The sequence below is a fragment of the Lissotriton vulgaris genome, chromosome 1_1 (genome assembly GCF_964263255.1).
Source record: "Lissotriton vulgaris chromosome 1_1, aLisVul1.2, whole genome shotgun sequence".
Taxonomy (NCBI): Eukaryota; Metazoa; Chordata; class Amphibia; order Caudata; family Salamandridae; genus Lissotriton; species Lissotriton vulgaris.
Genome location: NC_141685.1, coordinates 1,098,132,045 through 1,098,156,116, shown reverse-complemented (window position 1 = coordinate 1,098,156,116; position 24,072 = coordinate 1,098,132,045). Strand labels below are relative to the sequence as shown.

Genomic DNA, 24,072 nt, shown 5'->3' with positions numbered 1-24,072 from the left:
GACCCCTGGGACCACGCACACAATTCAGCGAAGACATCGCAGACTCAATCAGCCCACACGCCCTCCCCTCCGCTGACTACAGCCTCCTAGGGGACCTCAACTTCCACCTGGAGAACAACAAGGACAGTAACACCACCGCCCTGCTGGACAACCTTGGTTTCAAGCAACTGGTGAACACCCCCACCCACTACACCGGCCACACGCTTGACCCAGTCTTCTCCTCCAGCAAGCACATCTCCTTCAGCCACTCCACCGGACTACACTGGACTGACCACAGCTGTGTCCACTTCAGCTTCAGAAGAACCACGACCCACCACCACCCGCAACAGGTCCCTCGCAGGAACTGGAAGAACATCACCGCCGACCAGCTCACCTCCTCCCTCAGCCAGAACCCTCCCGCTAGCACAACAAACCCCAACATAGCAGCCAGAACTTCACACAGTGGATTAACAACAGCGCAGACGACCTCGCACCTCTGAAGACAGCTCCCAACAGACACGACAGCAAGAAAGCCACCTGGTTCACCGACGAACTTAAGAACTCCAAGAAGAACTGCCGCACCCTCGAGAAAACATGGCGCAACGACCAGACCACAGACAACAGAACTGCCCTCAAGCACGCCACCCGCAAACACCACCAGCTGATCCGCGCCACCAAGAAGACAGCATTCAAAGAACGACTGGACAACAACGCCCACAACAGCAAGGAACTCTTCAGCATAGTCAAAGAGCTCTCCAACCCCAGCCCCGGAAACAACGACATCACTCCCTCGCAAGATCTCTGCGACTCACTCACCTCGTTCTTCCACCGCAAGATCGCCGAAACACAACAGCTTCGGAGCACCAACCACGCACCCAACCACCGAACCAACGCCCCCCACCACCACCCTCTGCGCCTGGGGTCAGCACCGAAGACACCACCCGCACGATGAACACCATCCACTCCAGATCCCCAACCGACCTCTGCCCCCACCACGTCTTCAACAAGGCCGACTCCATCATCGCACCCAAACTCCGGGATATTATCAACGCCTCCTTCAACACTGCCACCTTCCAGGAAAGCTGGAAGCACGCCGAGAACAGCGCCCTCCTGAAGAAACCAACAGCGGACCCCTCCGACCTCAAGAACTTCCGCCCCATCTCGCTCCTCCCTTTTCCTGCCAAAGTCATCGAGAAGACCGTCAACAGACAGCTCGCCGCCTTACTCGAGACAAACGGATCCCTCGACCACTCGCAGTCCGGCTACCGAGCCAACCACAGCACCAAGACCGCCCTCATCGCGGCCACTGACAAGATCAGATCCCTGCCCGACAACGGAGAAACAGCGGCCCTCATCCTCCTGGACCTCTCCGCAGCGTTCGACACTGTCTGCCACCGCACCCTAGTGCAGCGCCTCAGCAACATTGGAATCCAAGAGAAGGCACTGGAGTGGATCATCTCGTTTCTCGCCGGAAGAACCCAGAGAGTCCGCCTCCCCCGTTCAGATCCGAGGCCACCAAAGTCATCTGCGGCGTACCACAGGGATCATCGCTCAGCCCCACCCTCTTCACCGTCTACATGAGCCCCTCGCAGCCAACGCATGCCAACACAACCTCAACATCATCTCCTACGACACCCAGCTGTTCCTCTCCCTCACCAACGACCCAGACACCGCCAGAACCAGCCTACACGCAGGGATGAAAGACGCCGCCGAGAGGATGGAGAACAGCGCCTGAAACTGAACTCAGACAAGATGGAAGTCCTCATCCTGGGATCATCACCCTCCGCCTGGGACGACTACTGGTGGCCCCCTGCCCTGGGCACCACTCCCAAGCCAACGGACCACGCACGAAACATGGGCTTCATCCTGGACTCCTCCCTCTCGATGACCAGACAAGTCAACGCCGTCTCATCATCGTGCTTCAACACCCTGCGCATTCTCCGAAAGATCTTCCGATGGATCCCCACCGAAACCAGGAAGACGATCACCCAGGCACTCGTCACCAGCCGACTAGACTACAGAAACACCCAATACGCCGGAACCACAGCCAAACTTCAGAAAAGACTCCAACGCATCCAGAACGCCTTCGCACGACTCGTCCTGGACATCCCCCGACACAGCCACATCTCTGGCCACCTGAGAGACCTGCACTGGCTCCCCGTCAGCAAGAGGATCACGTTCAGACTCCTCACCCACGCAAACAAGGCTCTCCACGACTTGGGCCCTAAGTACCTCATCAGCCGCCTGACCTTCTACGCTCCCACCCACCAGCTACGGTCGACCAGCCTCGCCCTCGCCGCCGTCCCACGTATCCGCAGAGCCACCGCCGGAGGAAGATCCTTCTCCTACCTGGCAGCCAAGACATGGAACTCCCTCCCCATCCACCTTCGGCTAACCCACGACCACCTCTCCTTCAGGAAGCAACACAAGACCTGGCTTTTCGAGCAGTAACAAACCCCTCTCCCCCAGCGCCTTGAGACCCCTCCGGGTGAGTAGCGCGCTATACAAAGGTTATGATTGATTGATTGACTTGAAGTAGGGCCCTCTGGCTAATCTGTTCTTTGAGCATAAATTTAAAGACAGATAATGCAGCCTATATCCACAGGCTACACTGTCCAGTACTTCAACTAGAAATTCCACCAAAAACCCAGACAAACAGCACAGCCTGCCCAGTTTCCTCCATAGAGCAACTTGCCTCTACCAGCAAAAGCCTCTGGAATGATAGAGAGGAAGGTATGGATAGTCAAGCCCCATAGGCTGCCATTATGTGGCTCAAACATGATACTGTGGCTTTAAGAGAACTTTCCAGAACTTCTCCCAGTATCCCAGAATGCACAGCAGGTCCCTTTTACTTTCAGTTCTTTTTGAAGGCATAACACGCCAGACCTGTAACATTCCTTACATGAATATCTTTCTCCACCGGGGAGGAGGGGGGCGCTTAGGACTATAACAGAGATACCCCTACTACGGAACTGGAGTTACATGACAGAAACTACTCCTTCTGTAGTAGGGGATCTCTGTGTATAGTCATAATCTGGTGAATAGAATGGCAAGCCCATCCCCACACCAAGCTGCGGTGGAGACTAAGAGAACAAACCACTACTGTGCGAACAAATTTCGCAGCGAAGCCTGCCCAACCTGAGCATCTGATCTGGCATCAGTGTCCAGACAGTAATGATTAGCAAAGGTATGAACAGACTTCCATGTGGCCGCCTTGCAGATTTCTGCAATGGGAACATTACACAGCAAAGCTGTCATGGCAGCTTTGCCCCTGGTGGAATGAGCCTTAGGCTTACCTCCTAAGGTCTTATTAGCTTTTTGGTAACACAATTGTATACAGGACACAATCCACCCAGAGATGGACTGTTTAGAGGTAGCAAGACCTGTCCTGACTGATACATAATTGATAAACAATTGGTCTGACTTACGAATATCTTTGGTTTTATCCAGATAACATGTCAACACCCTCTTAACATCCAGGGAATGTAAAGACCTTTCCGCTGGAGACGAAGGATTCTGAAAAAACTTAGGCAAAGTTATGGTCTGGTTGACATGAAAATCAGAAATAACCTTGGGAAGAAATTTAGGGTGAGTATGCATAACAACCTTAGCAGCATGAAATACAGTATAAGGTTCTTGGCAACACAATGCCTGAATTTCACTCACCCTGTGGGCCGATGTAATGGCCACGAGGAACGCCACCTTCCAGGACAGGTGCTGCAACGAAGCCTTATGAATAGGTTCAAAAGGCTCCTTCATCAATCTGTACAGCACCACATTCAATTCTCATGAAGGCGAAGGAAGCCGGACAGGAGGGAATACTTTCTTCAAGCCTTCCAAAAAATCTTTGATCACAGGGATCTGAAAGAAGGAAGTCTGTGAAGGGCATTTCCTGTAGGCAGTCAATGCAGCGAGATGAACCTTAATGGAATGAAAATTAAGGCCAGACTGCGCCAAATGTAGAAATAAGGAAGGATGATATCCTCCTTACACGTCGTAGGGTCATAGTTCTTGGAATTGCACCAGATGCAGAATCTCTTACACTTGTAAGCATAAGAAGTCCTACTGGAAGGTCGCTTAGCCTCCTTCAGTATGCCCATGCAATCTTCTGGTAGATTCAAATGGCCATATTGCACTATCTCAGGAGCCATGCTGCCAAACTCAAAGACGAGAGGTTCGGGTGCACCATTTGTCCCCCGAACTTCGTGAGAAGGTCCGGCCTGCACGGCAACCGTATGTGAGGAAGGAGAGACCGGTGAAGCAGGTCCGTGAACCACCACTGTCTGGGCCATTCCGGGGCGATCAATATCATCCGCACACTGGACAGCTTGCTGAGCACCGCCGGAATCCGGGGAATGGGTGGAAAAGCGTACAGAAAGCTGTTCGACCCGTCGATCCATAGGGCATTCCCCAACGACCCCTGTTGGTAGTACCTGGAGGCGAAGTCTCGGCATTTGCTGTTTTCAGCGGTGGCGAACAGATCTACGTCTGGAGTCCCCCACCTTGCGAAGACTTCACCCAGCACTTCGTCGTTTATGACCCATTCGTGGTTTTCCTGAATCAGTCTGCTCAGTGCGTCCGCCTGAACATTCTGCACACCTGGCAGATGGGTAGCCGTTATAGTCAGTCCTCTGGCCAGAAGCCAGTGCCAGATCACCTGCACCTCCTGCGACAGAGTGCGTGATCTCGAGCCCCCCTGCTTATTGAGGTAGTACATCGTGGTCGTATTGTCCGTCTGAACAAGCAGAGAGTTGGTCTGAAAGGATGGATGAAAGGCCTTCAGTGCCAAGTGAACAGCTCTGAGTTCTAGGAAGTTGATGTGATACGTGGACTCCATCGGTGACCACGTTCCTTGAATCTGTAAGTCTCCGGAGTGCGCTCCCCAGCCCTGGAGAGAAGCATCCGTCACGATAGTCTGAGTGGGAATGTCCTTGTGCAAAGGAACCCCTCTGAGGAGATTCTCCGCTGAACACCACCACTTCAGAGACTGAAGAGCATGCAAAGACAGTCGTATCTTGTCGTCCGAAGATAGTTTCCTCTGATCCCACTGTCCTCCAAGCACTCCTGCAGAGGTCTCATGTGCAGCAGTGCGTGAGGCGTGAGGAAGATACAAGAGGCCATCGACCCCAGTAGAGAAGACACCGTCCTCACTGTTGTAAATGGAGCGGTCATAAGAGCCTGAGCCTTCCGAAGGATCGATAGTCGTGGCTACTCCGAAGGAAACACGCTTGCTGACAGCGTATTGATGGAGGCACCCAAGTACTGTATGCACTGGACCCGAGTCGGGACAGACTTTGACATGTTGATGTGCAACCCCAGCTTGTTCAAGAGAACGCACGTCTTCTGGAAGTGTGCCTGAGCTTCCGAGAAGGAGGAGGCCTTGATCAACCAATCGTCCAGGTACGGGTAGACAAACACCTTGTTCTTAGGTGTGCTGCTACTACTGCCATGCACTTCGAGAATGTTCTGGGCGCAGACTTCAGTCCGAATGGCAGTACTGTGTACTGATAATGATTGGCGCGGACTTGAAATCGCAGGAACTTCCTGTGTTTGTGTGCAATGGGCACATGGAATTACGCATCTTGTAGGTCTATAGCACATAGCCAGTCTCCCTGTTGCAACGGAGGATAAATCTGATCCAACGACAGCATGCGAAACTTCTCTATGCGAATCCACTTGTTTGCCTGTCGCAAATCCAGAATGGGCCTGAACTCGTTCTGGTCCGCTTGCGAACCAGGAGTACAGACCTCTTCCTCTTTGAGACAGAGGTACGTCTTCGATCGCCCTTTTCCTTAACAGGATATCTGCCTCCGCCTGGAGTTCGCGCAGCTGAAACTGCGAGCTGACCGGAGGAATTGATGGAGGCGGGCTGGTGAACCGAAGACTGTATCCATTGCAAACAATATTCAGCACCCACTTGTCCTGAGTAATTTTTCTCCATTCTGCCAGAAAAAATTGAACGCTTCCCCCCATCGGAGCGGGTAACGGATGTGGGGGAAGTAACCGCTCAGAGTCGAGACCCAGCCAGGCCCTTGTTCGCTGTAGAGGACTGCTGGCCCCTTCTACCCTTCTGGCGCTTCTGGAAGGGTCTCCGGAACTGCTGCTGTTGTTGCTGCTGCTGTCCCGAAGTCTGTCCTCGCCCTCTGCCCTGCGCACCGAACCGTCTCTGGAACGGGCGGAACGCCTTCTTTTCTTTGGGCTTCTCCAAGCCCACAGCCGTCAGGGTCTCTGCCTCCGCCTTCATGCGGGCCATTTCATCATCGGCATGTTTCCCCCGAGAAAGGCAGATTGGCCACCCGCTGCTGGGCCTCCGGCTTGAGTGATGCGAGCCTGAGCCAAGCATGGCGCCGCTGGTTGATCCCATGACAGTACCCATGGGCAGCCAAAAGAGAGACATCCGCAGCCGCGCTGATGACCTGGTTCGAAACCAGCATCCCCTCCTTGAGGATCTCCTGGAAGGCCTCCATCTTGTCTCGTGGCAGGAGTTCCGTAAACTGTTGAAGGGACTCCCACAGGGCACGGTCATACCGCCCTAGCAAAGCCGCATCGCTGGAGGCCTTCATGGCAGTGGATGCAGTCCCACAAGCCTTCCTGCCAGCTGAGTCGATCCAACGGCTCTTCTTATCCGGAAGAACAGTTGAAGACAGGAGGTAGAATGTAACTTCCTGGCCGCCGTCACTATAACAGAGTCTGGAACCGGGTCTATCCGTAGAAAAGCCGGGTCCGAATCCAGGGCCCTGTACTTCTTCAGAAGACTGGAGGGAGCGGCCTTCGTCACTGCTGGCATGAGGAACAGCTCCTCCGCGGGCTCTACCAACCCAGGTACTAGCGGCAGCAAAGGGCGAGACAAATGCTTCTTGTGAAGCGTCTCCAAGATCACGGATGTCGTGGGTGTTAGAGCCGTCACCGTGATTCCCAATTTCGCTGCCCCCCCTCAGGAGAACATCCTGGAACGAGCTGATGTCGTCCACCGGAGACACCCTTGTCCCCGGGGATTCAGACAAGGTCGGTGAATATGTCCTGGAGGAGTCCGTGCGGGACCACGATTCGCGCCTCTCATGGCGCCGTCTTGACCTGGTGGAGGATCTATGCCGAATCCTCGATCTCCCCCTCTGTCCGGAGCGTGATCGTGACCTCCTTGGCTTTGGTCGATCCGTCGGTTCCACAGGGGCGGGCGACTTTGGTTTGGCAGGGGCCCTCGGCTGAGGGGTCCCCTTGGGAGGAGTCGGAAATCGAGGCAGTGAGACTGACCTCGGAGGGATCGGAGGCGGCTTGTTTGCTGGCAGCTGAGGTTGAGGCAGAGATTGAGGACGTGGTGGAAGTAGTGGTAGCGGAGGAGGAGTAGGGGCCCGCCGGGGGAGCCCCTATGGTAATGGAGGAGGGGGCGTAACCGTCCTCTGCGGTGGGGTATACACCATGGAATACACCGAACCCGGTGAACCACCTTCCTTTCCAGCCTGGGACGTTGGTGTACCTCCCATAGGTATCTGGTGCCTGCTAGAGTGACTCCTGGCGCCAGACTTCCTTCTACGCCTCTTCGGCGTTGAAGATTGGCGACCGGACGGCGAGCGTCGGTGCCTCGACGGCGACCTCCTTCGCCTCGACGTCGAGGATCCCCTCGACGACGACCTCATTTTCGCCAACGGCGAAGTTGCCTCGACGACGAGCGCCGATGCCAGGCCTCTCGACGTCGATCACTCGACGACGACTGACAAAGACGACCACGAAATAGTCACAGGAGACCTCTAAGGCCGTCTGTTCAGTTCCTTCGCCGTCGACGTCGCTTCGATCCAGAGCCCTGGGGAGACGGGGAACAGACTGTAGTCATCCCTCTCGATGCCGTACTCGGTGCAATCGACCCAAACGGAGAATGGGGACGCTTGCTGGTCTTCCTGCCCCTGGAGAGCCCCCCAGAGGCCTCAGCATGGGCAGTGGAAGCCCCTCCAGACCCGCCTTCAGCCTTCTTTCCTCAAGGCCCTGAAGCCTGATCTTCTTTCTATCCTTCAGGGTCCTGCCAGAGAAGCCCTGACAAATGAGACACTCCTCTGGGACATGGGAAGAGGGAAGGCAGAGGATACACACCTCATGAGGATCTGATTTGGCCTTCTTCCTGGAGCACTCTGGACATTTGTCAAATAATGCAGGCATATTTGACATTCAAAGAGTGCACCAAAGGATTAACAAGAAGAAAGGCACCAAATACTTGAACAAAAGTGAAAAATCACCAATAAACCCTTGAAAAGGGAGAGCTCAATGCTCCAGGGTCCTGCTTGCAGGAGACGGAAAAAAGAACTGAAAGTAAAAGGGACCTGCTGTGCATTCTGGGATACTGGGAGAAGTTCTGGAAAGTTCTCTTAAAGGCACAGTATCCTGTTTGAGCCACATAATGGCAGCCTATGGGGCTTGTCTGTCCTTCCTCTCTATCATTCCAGAGGCTTTTGCTGGTAGAGGCAAGTTTCTCTATGGAGGAAACTGGGCAGGCTGTGCTGTTAATGTGGGTTTTTGGTGGAATTTCTAGTTGAAGTACTGGACAGTGTAGCCTGTGGATATAGGCTGCATTATCTGTCTTTAAATTCTCTCTTAAGTGTCTTTGCAGTTCTGCATTTTTCACACCTTAAGAGATTATTTTTGATTGCTCCGGGGTCCACGCACATGGGCGGGACTATTCACTAGATTATGACTATACACAGAGATCCCTTACTACAGAAGAAATCCTTGTTGCAGCTAATTTTGGTTTATGGCTTTGTGCCTGGGGCGTATTGGAACAGAAGACTTCCTGGAGCATCATAAATGCGAGGCTTCACGCCGAGCGCCCATCATAGAGATATCCCTCAGTTCAATGCCCGGATGGGGTCTGCCTAAGTGCTCATCCTTGGCACACAAGGACCACCAGGAGGACAGAGCCACAGTTCACGACAAGGGCTCCTCTTATTAAACCGCTCCAGCCGGATGTGCGTGCACTGGGCTTTCATTCCTGACTGGCGCCATTACGCATTTTTCAGGCGTAAACGGGCCAACAACCTCTGTGGCTCAGTTTGTAAGGCTGGTATGGCGGTGCTGCCCCACAGACACAGATGCTGAGCTGCAGGTACCACACAGCGATGAGAAGTGTCTGCTTTGCGATGGCGCAAGAAGCCTGGCGCTGAGAGTTCGGAGAAGGAAATAGCGGACTCCTTGTAGGGAAACCGGGAGGGCAGTTTACTTTAACTTTATTTATGTCTCATGAATTTTTATAACAGATCGTTCCAACACACCAAACGAAACAAGTACAAGCTCGCACTGCAGCCACGAGAGTAAAGTATGAATCTCGCGCCTCTGGAAAAAAAAAGCAAGCCAATGGAAACAAGCATTGGCGCGTGGCAATAAAGCCAGATCGAGATCTGCAATAAAAAGAAAGCGCGCACCACGCACGGGGGGGGGGGGGGGGGGGGGGGGGGGGGGGACTGCGAGATTCCCTTTCATGTGGGTGCGACCATATGGCGCTGCGCGCTCCCGAAAGGAAATCGCCAAGATGTGCACGTGTTGCATTGCTTGCAATGCAACACGTGCACGTTTTTGCCCCCAAAGCTGTGGCGATGACTACAGGTCTCTGTCCTATGCAACGCATGCGCGTTGCGTAGGCCGAGACCTAAAAAGGATACCTTGTGCAGATGGAAAGAAAAATGTCAACATACAACAGCCATATTCGTTTTAACAAGGTACCACCAGAGGAGCAGACTCAAAGTCACATCTTCGGTTATTTCTTGATTTGCACCATAACACATAAAACAAAGAAGAAACAGTGATAGGCAAACAGAAGTTGGGAATTTGAGCACATTTGCTTTCAACAACCCTATGCCAGAGTATGACACGGTCTGTGGACACGGCCACTAACTGCAGTCCACTTACGACAGCCAATATCATACTCCTCTGGAAACAACTTACAATCCATAGGCCTCGCACAGAACTGTTTTGTTCTATGGTGGCAGAGTGAACACACCTTCAGTTTGTGGAGCCCATCCTTCAGCGCACCAGCAATGGCCAAGGCCCCTTTTGAGCGCACCAAGCAGTCTCCAAAGTTTATCACCTCAACCTGGCGGAGGGTCTTTAAGGCCTGGAAAAAATGCAGGAAGAAAGGTTAGAGGAGGGGGAAGAGCAATGGGGGCCAAGGTCAGCAATTGTTAAACTAGAAAGAGACAACAGCAGCCTGATCCCAGGCAACGTTACCATTATCATAAAGACTAATAATGTAGTGTGAAGACAATAACAGGACAATGGTACAAAAAACAAGCATTTGCAATGCAACAGGTCTCGTATTTGAGAGAGTTTAAGCTATTGGCATTGTAAATGACAATGCATTTTATTTGTCTATTTTGATTATGAACACATAAATAAAAGGCATGTCATTTAGAATGCCAATAGCTTAAACTCTTGTAAATGCGAGACCTATTTCATTTTAAAGAAGCGGCCGCCATTGTCCCGGGCTGCTTGGAAAGTGAAATCGCAAATGGCGTGCTGAATCTTGCAGGAAACCATGTCGTGTCTGCAGTAAGAGAAACTAATTAAAGGAAATAGTGCTTACAGACTAAATAGGATGCAAGCCACATCATTTACCTTTACTTGTCACACAAATTAGTCATCCCTGTCACGTAATTTGGTCCTCCCCTGCCGCAGGATTTTAGTGGCCCTATTTGAACATGAGCGTGTAAATGGAGTATAGGATACTGTGCGTGTAATAGCAGTGTGACATCAATCGGCATTAAGGGTCGTTACTGGAGAGCAGCAAAGAATGTTCCCAATTCAACTATGTACACCAAAAGCACCTCACCCCACATTGCCTACATCATATTTTCGATGGGGCGTCCAAACATTGTTGGCAGTCGCTGGGTTCTACCACATGGTATTGTAATGTACAGTATAGCAAACCACTTGGGTGAAGGTAATGACAGCCATGTCAGAGCTAGCAGGCCCCCAAATACCGTGCACACCCTAGCCCTGTTTTCTAGGGCTTATGCCAAGTCTCAAAGATGACCTACTACTGAGCAGATTCGTGGACCTGGTGCTCATACTATTCAAAAGACACACAGTAATGTCTTGTAAAGCGAGCGCAGTCCCTGACGTGGGACTCTGGGCAAAACACCTCTTGAAGTGGGCAAAGGCAGAAGCTGACACACTAACACTACTTAGACTGAAAAAGGGACGTGGACCCATAGGGCTAATGTGGGATGTACACAGTGGGAAACTAGAAACCAACAAGCCGCACCCAGACACACCAACCTACCAGAGAAACTGCTATGTGCCAGGCATGCAGAGTAAGACTTTGTCCCCTGCACTGCGCACGCGCGTCAGCCGTTTTAAGCCTCATGCAGTTTCATTTTCTCAATGTGCCCGCGCAGTTTTGTATATCATTTTGAATATGCTACTTACCAGTATGCATCTGTTCTTGGCATGTAGGGCTGCTGACATTCATATCTGTGCATAGATCGCCGCCTAGTGTTGGGTCTGGATGATTGCACATTGTTGTCCTGGAAGAGTCTTCGAAGTATCACGAGATAGGTGGCTCCTCCCCTGGACCCTGGACTGATACATAGTGATCACTAGAATAGTGAGCACTGCATATCAGGCCAACTTCCCACAACATCCACCACATTGTGCGGGAGAGAAAATGAATTCAGGTTGCCCCGTTCAACCTCCAGGCATAAAGGTGTAAGGTCTGGAGGTGGGGGTGTAGAACCTGCCCCTCCATCTGAGAGAGGAGATCTGCCCTGAGAGGGAGACGGAGCGGAGGGCACGAGGAGAGGTGGAGAAGATCTGTGTACCACACCCTTCTTGGCCAATCCGGGGCAATCAATATGACTTGGGCCCGTTCTTGGCGAATCTTCCTCAGAACCAGAGGAATCAAGGGTATGGGAGGAAACCCGTTAAGGAGTTGCGAGTTTCAACTCAACTGAAACGCATCTCCCAGTGCTCCCTGCATCGGAAACTGGAGACTGCAGAATGACGGGCAGTGCGAGTTCTCGTGAGTGGCGTACAGGTCCACCTGAGGAGTCCCCCACGTCCAAAAGACGTGACGAACCACCTCTGGATGGAGCCTCCACTTGTGATCGACTGAAAATTGCAGACTGAGACTGTCCGCACGCACGTTCAGAACTCCGGACAGATGATTTGCCATCAGACAAATCTGATGGTCCTGAACCCAGGACCAGAGACACAGAGCCTCTCTGCAGAGACACTGAGACCCCACTCCTCCCTGCTTGTGGACATACCACATCGCGGTTGTGTTGTCTGTCAGGACCTGAACCGACCGACCGCGAAGGGAAGGGAGGAAGGCCTTGAGCGCCAGACGAATCGCCCGCAATTCCAGAAGGTTGATATGAAGCAACCTTTCCTCTGGAGACCAAAGACCCTTGATCTCCAGATCCCCCAGATGAGCACCCTACCCTAGAGTGGATGCAACCGTTATTGCTGTGGCCACCGATGCAGGCAGTTGGAAAGGCTTTCCTTGAGACAGATTGCCCTCCACGCTACACCAAGACAGATCCGCCGCAGTTTCTCTGGAGATCCTGATAGACTCCCTGAGATCTCCGTTGTGTTGAAACCACTGCCTGTGGAGGCACCACTGGAGTGCCCTCATGTGCCAGCGTGCATGGTTGACCAGCAGACTGCAGGAAGCCATTAGACCGAGCAGACAGAGTGTAGGAGAGTAGGGTCTGCAATCCTATGGTCACCCCAAATTTTTGCTTTTTGCTTAACTGGTTTACGACTTTCCCTGGCTGTGGGCCTGCTAATCAGACCCACAGCCTAGCTGTTCTCTCTCTAAATTGGCATCCATGTACTTTAGGTGCATTTACCAATTGGTATTGGGTCACTCTTGTAAGTCCTTGTACAGTGTACCATAGGTACCCAGGGCATTAGTGAACCCAGGGCCTAACAGGGGCTGCAGCATGTATTATGCCACCCCTGGCTGGCCATCCAAATCTGACACAACTGGCTGATCAATCAGCTGGGGCAAGGTGGTGTAATCACCCTTTGCTTTAAATATAGTATACCTATATCTAACCCTAACATGGACACATATACTCCTATAAGTCACTCCTATGGCAGGCCTTAACAATCCTGGAGGCAGAGTGCTTGGAATCGTGTGAGATGGTGCTCTGGCATGAGCTGAGCCCGTTTGCAGCTTGCGGAACCAAGTCCTAATAGCTGTTCAATGATAACTCGTACCATATACTCTTAAGTGCATTATAATCCTCGCGGTTATATGCTATCTTTGGTATCGCTTTATCAAAACATGTCGAGTAAGGTGTCATACGAATTGGAATACTAACCCCTCGCCAATTCTGGCGACGGGGTTAGCATTCCACCCTTCTAGAGGGACACAACATGTATGTAACTGTGAACCTCGGTTAAAGTTAACTCGAGCCTCAACATCACAAAATGGATGCTGCCACCACAGACACAAGTCTGACCTCATGCTGCTGGGAGTCCTTCCAGCGAGGGAGGCTTGGGCAAAGGGTTTCCTGCCTTGGGAGGAGCTAGCACCACCCCAGACAGGATTTTGTGTATTAGGCTGAAAGGAATGAGACATGCCTGGGGCACACAAGGTGCCCTGTGCATACACCGGTTCAAACCAGTTCCTGGGGCACTCCAGCACCAGCTCTGGCGTGAAACCGGACAAAGGATAGGGGGTGTAACCACCCCCCTTCCTGGTCCCATCCATGGGAGGGACCTAGTGATAGTGCAGCCCCCTTTAGCAGGATAAAGGTAGGAGCTGGTCCCATTCCAAATCAGATTAATCCTGAACTGAAATTCTGCAAGAAGAAACTCTGGACTTCGACATTCTGCTACAGAAGACTGAAGGAATCTCCCTTGTGGGCAAGGAGTGTCCACCCTGCACAAGCAGGCACCATCAAGCGTCCAGCGGCTTCACTTTGTCGTCTTCCCTCGAGGATCCAGACATCAGAGCCCGACGAGACCCGGATTCCCAGACCTCTCCGACCTCAACTCACATCTGCAGCACAGCTGAGATCCGTGGGTGCGACGAGACACGTGGGACCGGCCATCTTGGAGAAACTGCACTTCGCTTCCAGCACGACTTCTGAGGTAACCTCGACGAAGTGCTTTGGGGATTGAGAAGCCCCAGCCCCAAGCAGCTCCTGCACCGAAGACCAGCCCTGCAGCATCCACGAGATCTGCGTGGAGCCCTTCTGCCTGTTTGCTGCTCGACGCGTTGTCTGGTCACTTGCCGGCTGGCTAGTGGCCTCCTAGATGACGATCCACAACATCAACACCGCTGGTCTGGTTGCTCCAGACTGGCCCTTGCTTCCCTGCAAAGGAGAAGCACCCCAGACCCTCCTGGTCCGCACCAGACGCCTTTTCCACTCACCGCGTGGGTTGCCTTTGCCAAGGCCTGTTGACTCCAAATCCGGATCCGACACCGCCGACAGCGAGAGCCTGCGTGGGACAGCTCGTGCCTCCATCCTGGTCGTCGAAGACACCACCTGGTCCACGTGGCTGCAGAGTCAAGCGTCCACTCTCCACCTGATCGCGACGACAGCCTCTGGTTCCTTCCTGGTTCCACTCCAGTCACTGGCTAGTGACTTTGAACATTGTCCCCTCTGCTTTCAGGTCTTCAGCTTCACTGATCCACCCTTGGATCACACCGGACATCTTCCTCCTGGTCGCCTGCAGCATCTTTTCTTTCAGGATCCATAGGCTTCAACGCAGAAACCCGACACTACTCGCACCTATGCACCCGCAGCCCGTGGGTGAGGTAACAAGAGCATTTCGGTGCTCAAGGGAAGATTGACTCTCCTAGTGTCCAGATTCACAGTCGTTTTAGTCCCATCTAGTCAGGATTGTCCGTACTCACCTTTTTCTTGAACTGTACTGTCCATAGACGTTGTTACGCATCTCGCGTGTGAGTTCACACTCTGCACAAGCGTTCCTCGGGCCTCCTAATACTTACCTAAAGTCAGGGTAGTGTAGTCCCAGCGATCCTACAGCCTCTGGACAGCTCCATTCCTTCTATCGACTTCCTTATACCATTTACTTAGTATATGGTTTGTTGCGCCCCTAGGGCAACATTGTAACTTGTGCAACTGAACGTATTTTTCTTAAGAGTCTTGTCATGTGCTTAGCCCTCTGATCTAATGAAGAGTTCAGAGGTGTTTGTTAGTTAATAAATATCTTGTTTATTTTCATAACTACCTGTGTGGTGTCCTTTCATTTGGTATTCAAGGGGTTATATGTGGTAAAACAGCTGGCTTCACATGCCAAAAGAGTTTAGCCTAAGACTGCTTTGTCCATGCTACCATTAGGATAGCTGGTCTATAAGGTTGACTTACAACCAATCACCATAAAGGTAGTTTGGACTGATACAAGGTGATCACTAGCACTAGTGAGCATCATATATCAGGCCAACTTCTCACACGGAGGACCTTCAAGACTGGAACAACCGCTCCATTGTGAAACAAAGGAATCATTTCCTGTATGTCGCGAATCCGCTGTGGAGGAGGGAATGCCAGACATACAGTTGTATCCAGTACCGCCCCTATAAACAGGTTGCACTGTGAGGGCACCAGGTGAGATTTGGGTACATTTATCGAAAAACCCAACCTGTACAACAACTGAGTTGTGACTTGCAAATGATGGAGCATTTTCTCTGGAGATTCCGCCTTATTTAGCCAGTCGTACAGATCAGGGAATACTGGAATCCCTGACTTTCTGAGATGTGCAGCCACCACAGCCATTACCTTGGTGAAGACTCGAGGCGCAGTAGTAAGACCAAAGGGAAGGACCGCAAACTGGTAGTGTTGCGACCCCACCGTAAAATGGAGATACTTCCTGTGCGACTTCAGGATCGGGATATGAAAATACGCATCCTGCAAGTCGATCGACACGATCCAGTCTTCTTCCAGCAGCACCTGAAGAACCTGTGCAAGGGTAAGCATCTTGAACTTCTCCTGCTTCAGGTAAAGGTTCAAGATCCTGAGATCCAGGATTGGACGAAGTCTGCCATCCTTCTTGGGAATCAGGAAATACCGGGAGTAGCATCCCCGACCCCTTTCCTGCTCCGGAACCACCTCTATTTCGCCTTTTCGTAGCAACGCCAGGACTTCCTCCTGCAGGAGCAGCAGATGGTCCTCCGAGCAAAAGCCTTGGCAAGGAGGGTAGTTGAGAGGGAATTCCCGAAAGGGAAGTGCATACCCATTCTCCACGAGATTGAGAACCCATAGGTCCGAAGTGACGGATTCTCAATCCCGTAGAAAATAGGTAAGCCGGCCCCCCCACTGGACCCGCATGATCCGGAATGGCGGATCTAGGGCTGCTTTGCTGTGCTGGGGGTGGGTGGGTAGAGAGAGAGGAAGAGGAGAAGAAAGCTTGACGACCTCTAGGAAGGAGCTCTTTGCCTGCCCCTGTATGACTTGTACAGCGAATTTTGCTGCTGCTGCGGCTTCTGTTGCGATTGTTTGTAGGTCCGAAAGGAAGACCTGCCAAATCCTCTGAATCTTTTTCCCACAGTACCCCTGGACTGTAGGCCCAAAGATCTTGCCGTCGCTCTGCTGTCCTTAAACCTCTCTAATGCGGCGTCAGCCTTTTTCCCAAATAAACCTGACCCATCAAATGGCAAATCCATCAAGGCAGCCTGGACATCCACAAAGAATTCGGAGGACTTCAGCCATGCAGCTCTCCTGGTGGCCACTGAAGATCCCATCACTCTTGCCACTGAGTCAGCAGTGTCCAGCCCACTCTGAATGACCTGCCTAGCAGCAGCCGCGTGTCAGCAATCACCTCTTGAAAGTCCTTCCTATCCTCCTCAGGAAGTTTTGGAACCAGCTGTTTAACGGAATCCATCAATGCATGGATATAGCATCCCATAAGACAAGTAGCGTTTGTTGATTTGAGAGCCATACTTGCAGAGGAAAAGTATTTTTTTGTAGCCTGGGCCGGCTTCTTAGACTCCTTATCCCTAGGAACCTGTGGAAAAGCACCCGCAGATTTTTTCGAGCAGGCAGCCTGCACATCCAAGCTCTCTGGTGAGGGGTGCGTGGATAAAAAGTCCGGGTCACCAGGCGCCACCCTGTACCTTCACGCAACAGCCCTCGAAACAGCAGGGGCTGTAAGCGGTCTTTTCCACACCTCAGATATAGGCTCTGCCATAGCATCATTGAAAGCGAGCATAGGCTCGACAACAGAGGAAGGTAAAAGAAGGACCTCGGTTAGTATATTGGACTTATACTCTGCAGTAGGAAGTGTTATATTCAACAAATCTGCAGCCTTCCTTATAACCACGTGATTAGGTGTCACATCCTTAGAAGGGGCGTCAGAAACAGAGGCCAATTCCCAATCAGGAGACAGCTCAAGACCACTGGCCTCTCTTAGATAGTCGAAAAGATCCTCCGAAACCTGCAGCTCACCCTCTTCTATATCTGCATCACGGTACCTCTGCTCTTCTAGAAGCCTCTGGACCTCACGCCTCGACCTCTCCTTCAGGAATGACGTCAACAGATCCGGAACCGACTCCGCTGGAGCCGGCGTCAAACTCTAAGCCGGAGGGCCAGACCACTGAACACGAGGTCGGATCGGATTCGGCATCGGCGTCGAGGGTATCGGCGTCGAAGGCTTTCTGCGGCGCTGAGAAATGCCAAGGCGGCGTCGCAGCTGGCATTAATAGCATGAAAGGCGCAGGAGCTTTAGCCTGGGGAATACCCAGATTGTATGCCAATGGACCCGTGGGACCAATCGGTGCACCAGAGGGGTACATAGCTCAGAAACTGAGTATGGTCCTGACCTGGAGCAGGAAAAGCTGGATAAGAGACCACAGGTTGCTCTCGAGGGAGCTGAGTCTTCTCGACTTCGAACTCTACCTCAGGCTGGTGCACCGGGGTCGACGAACCCGCAGGCAACGGAGCCTCCTCTTCACCTTCTTCTTCTTCTCCCTCATCCTCCTGGACAGGTGAATGAGATGGAGCCGGAGAAGGATTAGACACCGGCTTTGGTGAATGAACCGGTGAATCCGCAGGCGAAGCCTCACCCTCGGAGTCTTTAACTTCCGGAGTCTGAGTCACCTCATCCTTGCGAAGCAACTTCACCTGCGACTTCGGTCTCTAGTCCTTCCCAGAGTGATGACGAGACTCATGACGTCTCTTCTTGTGCTTCTTTTTTGATGACCTTGAAGCATGCGCCGAAGACTACCTCGAGTGCGACTTCGAACGAGACCTCGACAGTCGAGTCCGTGACCTCGATCTCTTCTTGTCCTTCTTGTTCTTCATCTTGGCAACAAGGAGCTTTGCCTCCCTCTCAAGAAAGTGCCTTGGGATTCATCTTCCTACAAGAAGAACATTCTTCGACGTCATGGTTCGAACTCAAACACAGCACTCGTGCGGATCCATAATCGACATCATCTTGCCGCATTCTCCGCACAACTTGAATCCGGTCTTCTTCATGGACATCTCGACAGGAGACAAAGAAGCAAGAAAACACCGAAAAGAACAAACAGTATCAAAGTTACGAAACACCTACAGAGGATCCCTCGAAAACCGTTAGCGTCGATGTGAGCCTATTATGGAGTCGGTGACGTCAGTGGAGTTGTGCGCGATTCGGTGCCTCTGTGACGTCGCCACGAAGCTACAAAAAGAATTTACGAATGTTGCTGACGCAAGGGGATATTCACAAGGTGAGGAATCCACAGGCAGATGTATCCATCAGAAAACATAAGCAACATTTGTTAGCAATATCAAAACTAGGCGATATAGTGCAGGTGATGTAGAGAAATTGAAACCAGGTACAGGGCTTGCACAACACCAAGGTGGTATGGTACCCAATTTAACTGAACTCAATATTCCAACCTCAGAAAGATAAAGACGGTCTCAGTTTCCTGAGCATGAATTATTTGGAATAGCACTTGCAGCCACCTCCTCTGCTACTCTCAGGATCCAAACTTCTGACAGGAAGCTCATCACACTGCCAGTGATCCCATAAAACTCTTTCTTTAATACAGCCGGCAATACATCAATAAACGTTAATCCTAACACCACCTATTCCACTTTTTGGACAAACACCTACAAATGCCCCTAAATCCTGACCAGCAGCACATCACAGTATTACAATGTTGAACTCCCAAAGCTTTGCAGATGCACCTCGGAGCACCACTGCAGCACCTTTTGATTTTGAGCAGGACTCTCAAACAGATCTGGATATATCTCACTCTTTCCCAGCAGCCCCCGTGTTATTTCATATTAAGGTTCCACACAAGGCTATGCTGATGCATTGTACCATTGGTCAGTATCCCTTTGCTCTTTTTCTAGCAATGGGACAGACAAGTGCTCACCTCTGCCATGGCGATGCCGCCCTTGTCCGTGAAGGTGTTGTCATTCAGGTTGATGACCCTCAGAAGTGGGTTGGAGCTGAATGCTGAGGCAAGTGCAGTGATCCCGCTGTGGTTGATGCCATTCTGAGGCATGTGCACCTCCTGCAGAGTTCCAATGGCCTGGGTGCAGTGTAGGGGAGAAAGGAAACCATGTGATATGGCGTATTTCAGAAAACGTGCCCAAACAAGGGCCATCAGTAAAGATTCTGTTAACTATACAATGCTACACAAAATCAGACAGCATTACACAAACCACATTCAAAGGAGGGAAGTAGAACCCACTGCTCCTTCAGTTTAGGGAAAATAACTTACTTGCAGAAACTGCAAAAGCAAATATCTGGAAGAGTCAGTGATACAAAAAAATCAGGGATCTACAGGGATAAAGCTAGCCAGATAACTTGTGTACTGCTGCATAACAAGTTGAGGGATAAGGAGGGACTCAACTGGCGGGGAAGAGAGGTCTAAGTAACATTCAAAATCAAACCAGGCTTGATTCCACTTTGAGAGGGAACATGGTTTCCTTTAGACATACAATGTATGAAATTGTCTCTCCCTCGTTACACCGCAATCAAGTGGCAAACGGAGTTGGAGGAAACAAGCATTGGCAAAGCCAATCAATCTCAAGGTTGGCGATTATTAGCAATGGAAATGCTGGGAAGCATTGATAAAACGTAAATGGCAGGAAACAGAATACGATAAAAGAAAAACATCATTCATGACTATTAGTGTGGCGTCACTTAAGCACATGCAAGATTACATTTGCACAAGCACGAGTCACTGCAGAAACGTGTGCCCATACTAATTGGCGGGAGCGAGGTTTTCCGATTTTTTCTTTACTGATCAAAAAGGGAAGATGTCACTTGGGAGGGTACTTTTTTCACCTGCCACTTTAAAAAAAGCAGCTGGGCAGCAAATGATAGCAAATGATAGCGAGAGATTAGGGAGCAATAAAGGACCAGGTGGAAGAGCAGAGGGACCAATCTGCAGTGGGAGAATGACTGAGGGAAGGGAAGAAGGGCATTTATTCACATAAATCTATAAAGGTGGAAGAAATGGATAGAGTTGGCATTTGGGAGAAAAAAGGCGAGCATAGGGGGTGGCACAAAAAGCAGAAAGGAAAGCACAAGTGGGGGCGATTGAGTAACACTGAGCTCTTGTCAGAAGGGGTGGGGATTTTGTGGTACGGGAGCTACACATGAGGGTACAGATCCTGAAAACATATGCACTCAGAGTGCTGAAACACAACTAAAAAAGTTGTTCTCTAAATGGGCAGCAGAGTGTTACCTTTAAGATATTGTGGGGTGCTCAACTTCAGCAGACAAATGGCTACCTGTGGTCCTGCTTCTGTCTTGGGTATCTTCACTGAGGCATGATGGGAAGCTGGGGGTCATGAGTGCCTTAAAGGCATGGTGTCAGTTTATTGCTATACAGCTACAGCTTAGCTTTTCAGTCTTTTTAGACTGTGTATTTGCAATGCAGCCTGGGAGCTTTCTATGCTTTTAGTGTTTTATGAGAATTTCTTCTGCTTTCTAAGCATTAAAACAGTTTCTAAACAAACTTTGTTGTTGTTTCTAATGCATGTTATTCATGTATGGTGGAAATTTGCTCTGGTGTTTATTAGGCTGAATATATATATATATATATATATATATATATATATATATATATATATATATATATATATATATATATATATATATATATGTGTGTGTGTGTGTGTGTGTGGCACATATAATATAGTGTTTCCGGGGTCCCGCGCTTGGGCGGGAATATTCTAATGCTTATGACTATTGATAAGGATCCCCTGGAAGAGAAATGAACAATTCCCAGCTGTGTGAATGGATTCTGAACACCTATCATCCAGTAGATCACTTATTGTGAGGGTGCGAAGAGTTAGGTATTACCGCATCTAGCAACAGTCTCATAAATCATATTTCAGAAAAATTTTCAGAATTTTTAAACTGTTCAATACATAAACAAACACCTTCTCAAAGCTCTCCTACAGCACCTATAACAAAACCGGATACCGAACACATCTAGGTAAAGAAGAAAAAAAAGCCTGACAGGTTTACAGCTGCAGGAAATAAGCAATGCACTCTTCTCCCATCAAGAATACAGATTCATTGATGGTTAGTGCTGGTAGTCTACTCAGTACGTTCTCTGTTCTTTTGTAACTAGTATGAGATGATGAATCCAGACTGAAAATTCCCAACTTTTTATGATGTATGACCAGGAGGGTTGAGTCGGGTCGTCGAGCATCTTGTCTCCCCGTGGCAGCATGGCTTTATTCCCGGAAAGGGCACTATAGATCATACCCGGAGAGCCATTACCCTCTTTGACATCATGGGAGCCACGGGGGGCGAGATGTCGATGATCCTTCTCGATGCCGAGAAGGCATTTGACCGTGTTTCTTGGCAATTTTTGTGGAACATCTTGCAACTTAATAATTTTGGGCCTAGACTAATTAAAGCAATCAATCAATCAATCAATCAGTGACACTTATAGAGCGCGCTACATACCCGTAGGGTCTCAAGGCGCTGGGGGGGGGGGGAGCCGCTACTGCTCGAACAGCCAGGTCTTCAGCTTCTTCCTGAAGGAGAGGTGGTCTTGGGTCAGGCGCAGGTCGGTCGGGAGGGAGTTCCAGGTCTTGGCGGCCAGGTAGGAGAAGGACCTTCCTCCTGTAGTCGCTCTTCGGATGCGGGGGACGGCGGCGAGGGCGTGGTTGGCTGATCGGAGGTGGCGTTTGGGAGCGTAGAAGTTGACTCGGCTGTTGAGGTAGCTCGGGCCTTGGTTGTGTAGGGCTTTGTGTGCGTGGGTGAGGAGGCGGAAGGTGATTCTTTTGTTGACGGGGAGCCAGTGAAGGTCTCTCAGATGTCCGGAGATGTGGCTGGTTCGTGGGATGTCGAGGATGAGTCTGGCTGAGGCGTTCTGGATCCGCTGGAGTCTCTTCTGGAGCTTGGCGGTGGTACCGGCGTAGAGGGCGTTGCCGTAGTCCAGTCGGCTGGTGACGAGGGCCTGGGTGACGGTCTTCCTGGTCTCGGTGGGGATCCACCAGAAGATCTTCCGTAGCATGCGTAGGATGTTGAAGCATGCCGAGGAGACGTTGTTGACTTGCCTGGTCATGGAGAGGGAGGAGTCCAGGATGAAGCCCAGGTTGCGTGCATGGTCTGTCGGTTTGGGTGCGGTGCCCAGGGCGGGAGGCAACCAGGAGTCGTCCCAGGGGGAGGGAGAGGAGCCCAGGATGAGGACCTCCGTCTGGTCCGAGTTCAGTTTCAGGCGGCTGGTCGTCATCCACTCGGCTACCTCTTTCATCCCTTCGTGCAGGTTGGCTCTGGCGGCGGCGGGGTCGTTGGTCAGGGAGAGGATCAGCTGGGTGTCGTCGGCGTAGGAGATTATGCTGAGGTTGTGTTTGCGTACGATGGCCGCGAGGGGGCTCATGTAGACGTTGAAGAGGGTGGGGCTCAGAGATGATCCTTGGGGGACGCCGCAGATGACTTCGGAGGCCTCTGACTTGTACGGTGGTAGGCGGACTCTCTGTGTTCTTCCGTCGAGGAAGGAGATGATCCATTCCAGCGCCTTATCCTGGATTCCGACTTTGCTGAGGCGCCGTACTAGGGTGCGGTGGCAGACCGTGTCGAATGCCGCGGAGAGGTCTAGGAGGATGAGGGCCGCTGTTTCTCCGTTGTCCATCAGGGCTCGGATGTCATCGGTGGCGGCGATGAGGGCGGTCTCGGTGCTGTGGTTGGCTCGGAAGCCGGACTGTGAGGGGTCGAGGGATCCGTTTGTCTCGAGGAAAGGGGCCATCTGCTTGTTGACGGTCTTCTCGATGACTTTGGCTGGAAACGGGAGGAGCGAGATGGGGCGGTAAGAAATGCGTTACTTACCTGTAACAGCAGTTATCCAGTATTGGTGTCTTTCATAGATTCACATGCCTGAATCATTCCCCGTCGCCGAGACGGGAGCCTCCGGTACATAAAAAAGTAATGTCCTAAGGACATACATAGAGAATATAGGCCGAAGGGCCTCCCCTTTTGGGGCCTTTCCACGTCCTTATGCAAAAGGACCGAACTCTCATCGTTAGCCAATCAGCTCCGACCTCCCTCTAGAACCTTCCCGGGAGGAGCCTCAGTCCCTCAGATTTTCGTACGCACCCAGCTAGGGTGTCGCAATGTAGACATAGAGGTACGTGAGTCCTTACCGGGGAGGCGGGAGGGTTGCATGTGAATCTATGAAAGACACCAATACTGGATAACTGCTGTTACAGGTAAGTAACGCATTTCTTATCCAGTATTTGGGTGTCTTTCATAGATTCACATGCCTGAATCAGAGTAGCCAGCAGTTATACATGCACAGTGGTAAAGCACATTCCCACATCCAGCAGGCCTGCATAAATTACAGAAACATGGTAATATACAGTCATGCATATAGCAGAAAAAAAAAAAACCATGAAGAATGTGCATACCTGGATGGCGGGACGAGGTAAGGCTCACCTTATTGGAATAGATGGCGCAGCACCGCTTGTCCCACTGCAGCGTCCTTCTGCAGTTCGATGTCCAGGCAGTAGTGCTTGGAAAAGGTATGCGGGGACTTCCATGTCGCCGCTCGGCAGATGTCCAGGATCGTCACTCCAGCGAAGAGCGCCGCTGACGTTGACATCGCTCTGGTCGAGTGGGCAGCCACTCGGTCTGTCAAAGGCCGTCCGGCCTGATCATGGCAGAAAGCAATTGCCGAAGAAATCCAGC

At 51.3% G+C, this 24,072-nt stretch overlaps 1 protein-coding gene across 1 annotated transcript in view; it reads right to left on the bottom strand.

Moving 5' to 3' along the window:
* Positions 1-24,072, bottom strand: part of RANGAP1 (Ran GTPase activating protein 1) — a 537,507-nt gene that overhangs the window by 281,425 nt on the left and 232,010 nt on the right. The window contains exons 7-8 of the mRNA XM_086963527.1: positions 19,292-19,450; positions 9,959-10,072 (exon numbers count right to left, since the gene is read on the bottom strand). Coding sequence (XP_086819653.1) covers positions 9,959-10,072; positions 19,292-19,450 — 273 coding nt within the window. The remainder of the gene's footprint in view (positions 1-9,958; positions 10,073-19,291; positions 19,451-24,072) is intronic.